Source organism: Typopeltis vanoorti, chromosome 6 (genome assembly GCF_054136105.1).
Source record: "Typopeltis vanoorti isolate ZY-2024b chromosome 6, IOZ_Tvanoo_1.0, whole genome shotgun sequence".
Taxonomy (NCBI): Eukaryota; Metazoa; Arthropoda; class Arachnida; order Uropygi; family Thelyphonidae; genus Typopeltis; species Typopeltis vanoorti.
This window is the reverse complement of record NC_143554.1, coordinates 113,128,086-113,140,175: the sequence shown is the minus strand read 5'-3', so window position 1 is coordinate 113,140,175 and position 12,090 is coordinate 113,128,086. Positions and strand designations below refer to the sequence as shown.

Genomic DNA, 12,090 nt, shown 5'->3' with positions numbered 1-12,090 from the left:
TTTTTGTATCTTTATTTTGTAGATTTTACGTTATTCTGTTAAAGCAAACTATAAAAATAACCGATGCATTTTATAAAATTCTCGTGAAATCCCGAAAAATTACAAAAAAAAAAAAAATTAAGAAAAACTTGTATTTTTAATACTTACCATTGAGATTAGTTATAGATTTAGAACATCCAAATTCACACGTAGTAGTTTCTACTGAGGACAAATCCGATTCCCGACATGGTGGCGACACAATTGTACTATCCCATAAACATATGTAGCAAGTAACGTTTCCTTCCACTAAAAATAGATACCATGGTTGAGCAGGAATAAAAAATAAGTTACTTTCACATTTAATGAATTATATATAAAATGCTGATATTTTTCTCAAACTTTAGTACAAAATGTATCAGTGTCAATCTAGCTTGTATTTGACTCAGTATGCCTTACTATGCCTTACTTAACACCAGTGGTGCGAGCTGCCCAGAGAGAGTAGACAACGTTCACAGCGCACTTAGATGGGTCACTAGTGAGGAAGAGCTACAAGATGTTTGGGGAGTGATTGGGACTCTTTGGTATATTGGTGGGCATGTGAACAATTTGAGAGAAATCGTTTGTTATTGCGATAGTCTCAGCCTCTCCACCCTCTTGATCTGTGCAATTGGAAGCGGGCAACCCAGCTGGTGTTGTGGACGCTGAAGTCTCCGAGATTGATTTTGCTGTTTTTGAGAGCGGGATTGAAGAAAATCAATATTTAAAGAAACGCGATTGAAGAGTTCAGAGTGGTTGTTGGTATTAGGAGAGCGGTAGAGACAGCATATAGTATGAAATTACGTTTTATTTGGAGAATATCACCAAGATGCGTTTATATTTTCATTTGGATTTTTTCATATATATTACTAAAAATAAGAATATAATTTCTTACACACTTTACCATACGTATTAAATTTGTTAGCAATTATTCAGAACCTCCGGAATCTCGAGGTTATTTAAGTGCAAAAATATATACGGCTTTTAATTATTTCATATTTATTATATAAAAAGAATAGAAAAAGTTAATATAAAACAAAATATGTGAAAAATTAAGTTTCGTGTTTTGAAATATACCAGTTGGCATTATTTCATAATCTTTATCAATTGAAAGTGAGTTAGCCGATCTCATATAGAGGTAGCAGGATTTTTTTCCTTTTTTTCATCCCGCATACAGGTAAATCGGCCACTAGAACACACACAATTTACAGCTAATATATTTCACCTCTAGGTGGCAGATGGCGCTGTGTGTTGACAACAGTAAGGGAGACGGTGAGTGTAGAGGAGTAGTCCTTGGATTCTGTGGATATATATATATATATATATATATATATATATATATCCAAAGTGTGTGTGTGTGTGTGTGTGTGTGTGTGTGTGTGTGTGTGTGTGTGTGTGTGTGTGTGTGTGTGTGTGTGTGTGAAATGAATTGAGGTGAAGTTACGCAAAGCAATATAGCGTAAAGAGAAAAACCTTAATAGGACATAGAACAGTAATAGTCAGAAAAACAGAGAAATCTAAGTTTCATACAAACCTATTTTTGACCTTGGAGTCAACACGTAGAAATTTGTTATTGATCTAATGAGTTATTAACGATCGACTTGTCTGGATAATTATCTTGTCTAAATGATCATTATTCCATAGTGTGTCAGTCGGTAAAACAGAGTACAGGATAGTAATGATTCATAATTTAGATCTTAGTTTAATTATTCATAAATTCTTGATTATAATTATGCAAACGATTATAAAAAATTGAAACAACATTTTTAAAAACTTAAACCATATTTCAAGGAAAATGGCAAAAAATAAACGTATGCAATGCACAACACAGTAACTGCTTGTTACTCTTATCTTATTTTTACAAAAAATACATTATTTAAACTTTAAATATTCAATATTTAAAATATACTAATTAATGGAAAGACATCTACCATCTAAAATATAGTGATATAGTGAAAACATTTTAGATGGTAAATGATTTTGCATTAGCCAACGTGAGGTGGTGACTTGAAAAGTACAATATTTGCTGTAAACCGAATATGGCACTAATGCGGAACAGAGTTCCCGGATGTTCTTTTTTTATAATGCCTAATGAATTTTTCTTTTATGTGAATAGTTGTTATTAAAGTACTACCAACTAACGATTCATTTTTGGAGGAATTTGTTTACCAAGTTCCTTTGTTTTTCCATTTAATAATATTTCAAATATTTTTCTTTTAAATCTATTTTTTTTTATGTGGCTCTCACTCACGAATGATTTTTGTAAACCTATATTACACTCGTACCATGGATGGGAAAAGGATTTTTTCCTACTGTTTTTTTTTTTTTATTAATTTCATATTTTTTGTACATTTTTAAAATTTCCGTTTTTTTTCGTATTTTTGTAGGGTCTGAAAGCAAAACATTTTGTGTTTCACAAGGATATCCTTTACACCTGTGTTTAACGAAAGTGTGGTTGTATACCCCCAGAGGTATGCGAAAGGTTTTTAGGGGAACTCGACGAGGCTCCTTTTTTTTAATATTACCTTTCCTTTAATATTTATATATTTTCGCTATATTGTCGCAGATATGTGCAGGTCTATTTCTATAAATATTTTTGCAATAATTAAAACAGAGAATTCACTTTGCTTTGCATTTATAATAAGAACTGAACTTATAAGTACAAGTTTGTGTGGTTTTAAAGTTCATCTGATAGCATTTCATTTTTCTTTTTCTTTTTTCTTTTTTTTTTCAATTTAAGAGCAAAATAGATAATTGAGCATCAGTGGCGCACTCACGATTTTAATCTTGTGGGGGGGGGGGGGAGAGTTGGGTAGACGATTTGAGAATACACACTACACATTACATACAAAAAAAAAATACTAGTTGTGGTCGCTTTTGTCGAGCATACTAAATTAGATTGTTCTTTCATAAAACAATTGAATAAGAATGGATAACACAGAAAATAAATGCATAATATTGTATCACTTTGAGAACGCACACGTTGCTTAAGTCGCTTAAATCATCTTCTGAAAACAAATGCACCCGAGTAGCAACAGCTCGTTGCAATGAAACTAATTTTATATATCAAAACAGCAGTTTATTAATAACTCTAGATTAAACAATGAAAGAATGATGCCACCACTGGCGCCATCTGTGGAATAATGAGCAAAATATTAATTAGTGTTGGTCTTCTATTATATACAATATATATATATATATTCACCATACCTCCGAAAGATCGGTAGAATAATAATAATAATAATAATAATAATAATAATAATAATAATAATAATAATAATAATACTTGGGATTGACGAGAGGCAACAAACAGAATCCCCCCCCCTACTTTTCGTACGGTAAATATAGTGTACCATCCAATTCCTTCCTAACACGAACTGATCCATGATAGAATTAAGAAATTGGATCATTTGTGGAGTTCATGCCATTGCTACCATTGGAGGGTTGAAATAATAATAAACAACATTAAAATAAATGTTGGTAAATAGATTTTATTGTTGATATTAGTCCAGAGTAACATTTAACTTAATATGCCACATTTTAGAGTGGGATAATTTAAGGACTATTTGAAATCATCATCATCATCATCAAATTCCTGCCATGTACCCTCAAGGGGTGTACAGGATATGACAGTACTACATGAAAAAATTACATCATTACTAACTTCCTATCTACAATTTTCCTCCTATTCGGTAAAGAATGTAGTCAATCAGTGTAATTTTTTCCATTTTTTTTTTTCTTCTTCACATTTGACCTCTCTTGTTGGACGTATCAGACGTATGGTCACTCCCTTAGGTCATATTGTTTTGGAAATGTAGTCGCTACTGCAAAAAGAAGTAGTAAGTTTGTAGATGTACTCTCCACACAGAATTATTCACCAATATCCATGCTAGGACTATTTGAAAGTTATCCTTAAATAATGTTCAGAGCCTTTTTTTGGAGATTTTTGCCGTCCTATAATATACATTTTGTAATTTTTTTAAAGATTAAATATTTAAACATTTTTATAAATTAAAAGTTTCTGAATAATTTCTCAGATTTTTCGATACACCTTTTTATTAATATTATAACTGATATATTACAATTTGAAATAAAAGTTGAAATATTTGAAGTAAACATTAAATAGGGTTTTCGTTAAATGTCTTTAAGAGAGCCATGGGAGGATCTATGGAAAAACAAATCTATGTGAGATTACACACATCTCTTGTTCTATGTGTAACATTAACAATTTAATATCAGATTTAAATATATTATATACTTTCTTGTTTGTATATGTAATTTTCCTGATCCCCTGAGGAAGCTACCTGTCATTCGGTAAAGAATGTAGTCAATCAGTGTAATTTTTTCCATTTTTTTTTTTCTTCTTCACATTTGACCTCTCTTGTTGGACGTATCAGACGTATGGTCACTCCCTTAGGTCATATTGTTTTGGAAATGTAGTCGCTACTGCAAAAAGAAGTAGTAAGTTTGTAGATGTCCTCTCCACACAGAATTATTCACCAATATCCATGCTAGGATTAGAATCCATAGCTTGTTAGTTGGAGAGCAGTTACGCTATCAATTCAGCCAACCAGGCAATGGCTATCTAACTCAGAGAAATAAATAAATAAAAATATAACCAAAAATAAATATATATAAATAATAACTTTGACTGAAAGAAACTGAGCCATCGGAACCTAAAAGAGAAATACTGATGGACGCTCTAGAAAGAGTTCCAACGGCTATTGGCACTAATAATAAAAAAAAAGTTGCTTTTTTTGTTAATTACGCCGAAGCAACTAAGGCTATGAGGTCATTGTATTATGCCTGATAATTACATGTGTTCTCCTGGCCCATTTGTTTGTTTTGCGAGATGAAAAACCGGATTTTCCTCTGGGAAACTCGAGCAAGACTTAAAAGATCTTATAATGGTTAAATTATAAGATCTTCCAACGTTCTTTCTAAAGGATTTTAGAAAGAACGTTGGAAGAAATCTGCAAGAATATAAAATATGGAATGACTATCGACACGTATCCTAACAGACTGGCAAACTTGAATAGGTAATGATGACTTCCCAGATTAAAAGAAGTGACTGATTCTATTCTGTCTACATGACTAATAGAATACACTTATTCTATCAATAGTCAAGCAATTGATAGAATAGTTAATTGTATGAATTCTAGCAAAAGTCAAGAATATAAGAAGCAAGCCTGCAACCAACTATTTAAATAATACTGTATAGCAAGACCGTGTATAGTACAGATCCAAACTAATAATGTATTAAACTAACAAAAATACTCCTCCAAAGACAAAAAAAAAAAAAAAATCAGTGGGTTAGGGTTCCTTTGGGCGAGATAACCGCTTGCTTGTCTTCTTCGCAATGATTTCGCTAGACCACCTAAGGTATCTTTAATTGTGAGGTGATCGGAACTAACAAGCAGGTCAGCGACCCAAGGAGCCACTGGCGTCGACTGGCGAATGCTGCGTTCAACATGATCTACAAATGTTCGATGGGATTCAAGTCTGGAGAAGAAGACACTCAGTGGAGCACCCGTAATGGTTGGATATGCTCTTCGAAGCGTGCTTGCACTATGCCAGCCCTTGTGATGCGGGGAAGAGTCCACACCCGTTGGGCCACATTATATACCGCCACCACCGGCCTGTCTCAATACAACCGTGTAATTGGTTGGCCCAAAATACGATTATAAATATATATTAATTAATATAATAAATATAATTTATTCAGATTACTTTATACCCTCTCCCTTTTGTTAATGTTAGAACTCCTTCTTCTTTCTTCTCTCTCTCTCTCTCTCTCTCTCTCTGTCTCTTTCCCAACTACAGTTTTAAAAGAGGAATGCTGCTATCAAAAGATCCAAAAGGCAAATCCAGACTTAAGTTTCAAAGCCCGGATTAGACTTTGAAAGCAGACATAAAAAGTGGCTATTCTCACGAAACATGGTAGTCACCAATTAAAAAAATGCTGCTATAAGTGTTGAGTGGCGACAAATCGAAGTTTCGACAGATGCAGGTTATAACTTAATATATTAGTGTTAACTCTGAAGTCTGCGCAGTTAGCCTAGTGGCTTTGCCCTTCGCAACCATATGCTTGGGGAAGGGGCGTCCTAGGTTCGGTTCCCGTCTGCGACGTGAGGAGTTGAAGGATCTTCCTCAGCCATAGCCAAGTTAGCCGGTCTTGGGCGTGGACAACAGGGTTTTTCTCCAGTTTATCCTGGGGGTTTTCATCCCCCAATCAGGCAAACCGGCTCCGTGAACACACACGAATCCACACTCAAAAATACTTAACCCTCATGAGGGGGGGGGCTCAACTCGCCCCAGTAGGGACGGAGGAGGAAAGGGAGGAAACTCCATACGAATAAATAAATAAACTGTTTACTCTGTTCAAACTACTACCCGTGTGAAGGTAAATCTAATACTCGTTTCTGATATATTGTAGTGTTGTTTTTTTTTCTTTTCTTCTGAAAACATATTAACCGAATGCTATAAGAAAAACACTAAAAGAATGGTCGGTTTTCACTTCATGGTTAAATATTCAATGCATGAGCAGGAGTGGGCACTTTGATAGGTTTGCTAGTACGCATGAATGATTTGTCGGTATGCTGGCTGAAGAAAAAAAAACTTGGCATTTAACGCACGTTTTCTAAAAGAAAACATGTTAATAATGAATACAAAACGTGTATCTACAGGTCGATAAACATAAAATAAAAATTTTCATTATTTAATTATCATTAAAGGATGCGAGAACACTTGAATGACGTATACAAAGTTAAGCTCTCAGTCCAATAGAATAACTCTAATTTCTCATTCTGAAAATCGACCATAGAACATACGCAATTTACAGACAAAAATATTATTAGTGGGAGATAGAGAATTAATTAGTATAGACGGTTAACTTTGTAGAATAGGGTGTTTACCTCGAATGAGTTCTGGGAAGTGTCACGTAATAATAATGTCATGTCGTTCTTCCACCTGTTCTACGGAGAAACAGTTAGAATCAAAAAATCAATTTTTTTAGAATTATGGATAGCAAAGAAACAAAAATCCGTTTGAATTAAAGACTTTTATTTAAGTTATCTCAGTTATCCCTCCATGATAAAAATATGCTTTGGGATTTTAAGATTTTTAACTTCTAGATTAGAATAAATAGAGAGAGAGAGAGAGCGAGAGAGAGAGAGAGAGAGAGAGAGAGAGAGAGAGAGAGAGAATGACCTCCATTACAGTATCGCACTTAAGATAATTTTGATAAGTTTAATTAATTACAATCACGTAGATTTTAAGTTTTCTGCATATAATTACAGAAATTAATATATTTGGCACTTTGATCTGTTCGCTTACCTTGGGTTGTAATTATTAAAAATATTAGAATCAGCCAACCAATGGAAAACGTCATGTCACAGTCAATTATCGTCTGGCACTGGTCCGCCTTGTGCTTATCATTCTGTAAGTAAAGGCACAAATGGAATAGTTTATAATAAATGACTTTTTCTTTCCTCACTAAGAAGAATAAAAGAAATGATATATTAAACAGCGATTTTCTAATCCACTTTCATTAATTAAGTGATTTAAAGTGTATGTATAAACCCAAAATTTCATAATTTTATGTTTCATAATTCATAGATTTCAGGCAACTAAATCTAATGAAAATAAGTGTTCGTCTTTTGGCCTTTTGGTTATTATTCATAATTCACTTTGAACATGCTTTGTTGGAAAAACATTTAAATAAATATAGAGGTATTTTATTTAGTATTAAATAAAATAGTATTTTTTAATATTTACAATTAATATGTTTTGTTTTTAAATTCTAATGACAGAATAGTTTATTTTAATAAGTTAATAGGGACACCATAATTTTTTTACTATATCTTTTTCCTGTTTACTTTTCTCAAGAAACGGAATAAAAAAGAGGGCGCTGGTGCGTGATGGCGGTTGCCAAGTGTTTATATATATGATCAGTGATTTTAATAGTTGTTATGAATAATACGGAGTGTTGATTCAGATTTTTCATATAAATGGAAAGCGAAAGTAAACAAGTAGCTGATGATTGTGTTGTTAATTAGTAACTGCGGTCTCGCGATAGTCCTTTATTGTGTTATATGTTATATTTTGTGTTTATACGCTATACGGAAATCCTTGAGATCCAGCTCAGGTAAGCATATATTTGAATATTTTAAACATGATCAGTTTAATTCCGATGACTTTATCCAATCGTTGGATAAGAAGCTGCCGCTCGACCTCCTCAAAAAACTGTTGAAGAAATTTGAGGTAGAGTGGCCAGGGTTTCTAAACCTATATTCAGCGACGGACGACTCCACAGAAGGGGACAACTCAACAGCAAGGGAAGTAGGGAAGATGAACCTGATAATCTCTGCTCCCACTCCAAACCATGATACAGAAACCCATGCACGGAAAAAACGTAAAACAGTGGAGATTCAGATAAACAAGGGGATGGAAGAAGATCCCCCAACACTGACCTCCCCACTTCCAAAACGAAAAAGTTCTTCCAATTGTTCTACGGAAAAAAGAACGTTGGACAGCCCTTAGGCCTATTATGCAAAACCACCAAACTGCCTATTCATGGGCAAAAAACGTAGACGACGGAGTTAAAATCCAGCCTACCACATTAGGCGACTACAGACTCCTCACAAAAACAATGGACGAGTCAAATATTAAATATCATACTTACTCACTGAAGTTGGAGAAAAACCTAAACGTTGTACTCAGGGGAGTAACAGAAAACATCTGCACAGATGAAATTACTGAAGACCTCTGCCTCCACGATCTCCCACCTGTCAAGGTTAGCAGAATGCTACGGGCTGACAAGAGTCCAATGCCCCTAGTACTCGTTGAGATACCCAACACACACAAGAACATATACAACTTAACAACGATCTGTGGTCTGAAAATCACAACAGAACCACTAAGAAAAAGAGCCTCGTCGGGCCAGTGCTACAGATGTCAGAAGTACGGACACGCACAGAAACTCTGCACAGCAGACTACAAATGCCTCAAATGTGGGAAAAAACCACCCCACATCAACCTACTCAAAACCCAGGACCTTACCAGCCAAATGCGCGAACTGCGGGGGCCCCCTCCCGGCAAACTACAGAAGCTGCAGTCACTACCCTAAGAATAAAACAGACAACAAAAGGAAACAGATCTCTCGACCCTGCCCACAGGCACCAGAGTTGACGGCTCCCCAGTTGCCTGACACCCAACAAAAGACAACAAAATACCAGCTCTCAGAAGTGGAAAATACCAACAGTCTGGAAAGCCACCGTCGAAGCCGGACATACGCCAAAGTAGCCCGCTCATCCAAATATATCCAGCAGGACCAAATTCTTCCAAACATGACAACAGTCATCACAGCCTCATTGGCAAACATGCTTCAAGACTTCAGTAAGTCAAACCCTTCACCAAACTCCACAAAAAGATTTATAAAAGAAACTCAAACCATATTATCACTGCTTGTTAATGAATAAAACTAGATTAATGCCAGACTCACTACAGATCGCCGCTTGGAACGCCAATGGCCTAAAAAACAAGACTCTGGAACTTCAAGAATTCTCTCACAGATACAACCCTGACGTCATCCTAATTAATCAAACTCATCTAAGACCTGCAGACAATCCAAAACTGAGAGGCTACACACTATATAGAAACGAAGGACTGAACTACAGAGCTGGTGGTACAGCCATATTTATCAGGAACTGCATCAGGCACAATGGAATACTAACCCCCCCCCAACCGCCAACCTAGAACTCACCGGTGTCGAAGTTCACACAAATTCAACTGGAAGACTTAAAATCTACGCCGCCTACAACTCCCCTGCTATTTTCTGACTTGGATGCTGTACTAGGCACAAATGAATCCATCATCGTCGCTGGGGACTTAAACTCCAAATATCCCTCCTGGAACAGCAGAACCACAAATAAAAATGGCCGTATCCTCTTCAGCTACATAGGATTAAACAACGCTGTCGTAACAGGACCCACTGAACCAACCCACCACAGCCGACATCCTAGACATGGCCATTCTACACAACATCAAATATCAGCACAGCATTCAAGCACTGAACGATTATCATCAGACCACAACCCAATCCTACTTCACTTAGGGAACAAAGATCAGTCACCCCCCCCCCAAAAAAAACCTCCATCATCTGGGAGAAACTTACGAAAGTGCTACCAGAACACATTGGTCCGGTTCCCCACATAAAAGCCAAGGAAGAAATAGACACGGCAATAAAGAACCTCACCAATCAAATCAATAAAGCCATAACAGCAGCCACAGTATCCACGATTACCCACAAACAAAATCGTCTCCCGGAAGAAATCATGGACTTAATAAGGGAAAAAAAACAGACAAAGAAAAAGATATCACAACACTCGTGCTCCCCAGGACAAAACAGCCCTCAACAGATTAAACAAATCTGTCCGAGAAGCTCTCCAGAACCGCAGGAACCAACAATGGGACAAAGCTCACCTCCATCTCCACAGCAGATCATTCTATATGGAAATTCCTAAACAACCTCATGAACAAGCGCAAATCCCTCCCCCCCCCCCTCTGCAAGCAGAACAGCACCTTGCATACACAGATGCTGACAAAGCCGAAGCTATAGCAAGAAACCTAGAGAAACAATGCAGACCTGCATATGAGAACGTAAACATCAGCCACGTATACAAGATCCATCGTAAAGTCAGGTTCACAGTAAATCGTCCCGATGTCAATCCAAGTCCTATAATGCCTACCTCACCTACCGAAATAATCGGCATCATCAACCATCTCAAGATCAAAAAAGCCCCAGATCCTGACGGCATTACTAATCAAGTCATCAAGGCACTACCACGCAAAGCCATAGCACATCTGGCAAACATCATAAACTCCATCCTCAAATGGCAGCACTTCCCCAGTCATGGAAAATAGCTGACATCATCCAAATTCACAAACCAGGCAAAGACCCACACCTACTTGAAAAATACCGTCCCATCAGCCTGCTATCCAATTTAGGGAAAATAGCTAAGAAAATCATCCTCATCAGACTCCAAGATCATGTCAACCAACTAAATATCATTCCAGAAGAACAATTTGGCTTCCGTCAAAATCACAGCACCACCCATCAAATCCATAGACTGGTAGAATACATCACCACAGGATTCAATTGGAATCAACGCACTAGAGCTGTCTTCCTAGACATCTCAAAGGCCTTCGATAAGATCTGGCACCAAGGCCTCCTCTACAAACTTATCCTCGCTAACCTTCCACTAAACATGATACACCTGATCAAATCATACCTCTCCAACTGCCGCTCCGACCTCTCCGACATCCGCTTGGTGTCGCACTGATTAGATCGTCGGCTTGTCGAGAGCTCCTGAAAAGATTAGTATTATTATGTGTTAACATTAGATATTTTACTAGAATTTTAAGTAGTATTGTTTGCTTTTTGTTTCTTGGTGTGTCTGTACAATTTTTGCGTGTTTTCTGTTATTTTAATTATTATTTTTAAGAAAAGATAGCGCACACATGGCACCGATAAAGAAAAAAATGGCGGCCAGATTGCCATGTTTGTTTAAGAGTTTTGATGTAAACGAATTTATGCAATGTGCTGTCTGTGAGATGTATGCCTTGCGAAGAGCGGTGGGAGTCTGGTTAGAAAGTGATAGTGGAGTTAATATGTGTAAAAAGTGTAAAGAGAACGAGGACTTCAAGCGTGTTTCGTGTGTCGAGAGCGATATCGTGAACGATAGTCAGAATGTAGAAAATGGCGGTGTGCTAGAGAATTGCGTGGTAGTGCCAGATAGGTGTGAGAGCGTCGCCGAAAATGTAATTGAAGGTAGAAACACAGAAAGAATGGATGATTTGATCGATAACGAAAATGGTGAGATAAATGCGAGTAGCGAAATTGCCCGTTTGAATGGTGCCATACACAGAGCTAAAAGACAACTGGAGCGTATGGAAAAATGTGTGTTGAACGTACCGACAAATAACTGGCGGAAGTCTGCGACGGCAAATAATAGAATGTTTGCAAACGTCTGTTTGCAAACATTTTATTACAGAACCTCAATGTCAATACATCTG

General features: G+C 36.5%; 1 protein-coding gene across 2 annotated transcripts in view; it reads right to left on the bottom strand.

Moving 5' to 3' along the window:
• The window catches only part of LOC150105820 (uncharacterized), a 39,552-nt gene that overhangs the window by 8,466 nt on the left and 18,996 nt on the right, over nucleotides 1–12,090 (bottom strand). For both annotated transcript variants that reach the window (XM_090393607.1, XM_090393608.1), the window contains exons 2-3: nucleotides 7,351–7,453; nucleotides 148–285 (exon numbers count right to left, since the gene is read on the bottom strand). In XM_090393607.1, coding sequence (XP_090249733.1) covers nucleotides 148–285; nucleotides 7,351–7,405 — 193 coding nt within the window. In that variant the 5' untranslated portion in view covers nucleotides 7,406–7,453. The remainder of the gene's footprint in view (nucleotides 1–147; nucleotides 286–7,350; nucleotides 7,454–12,090) is intronic.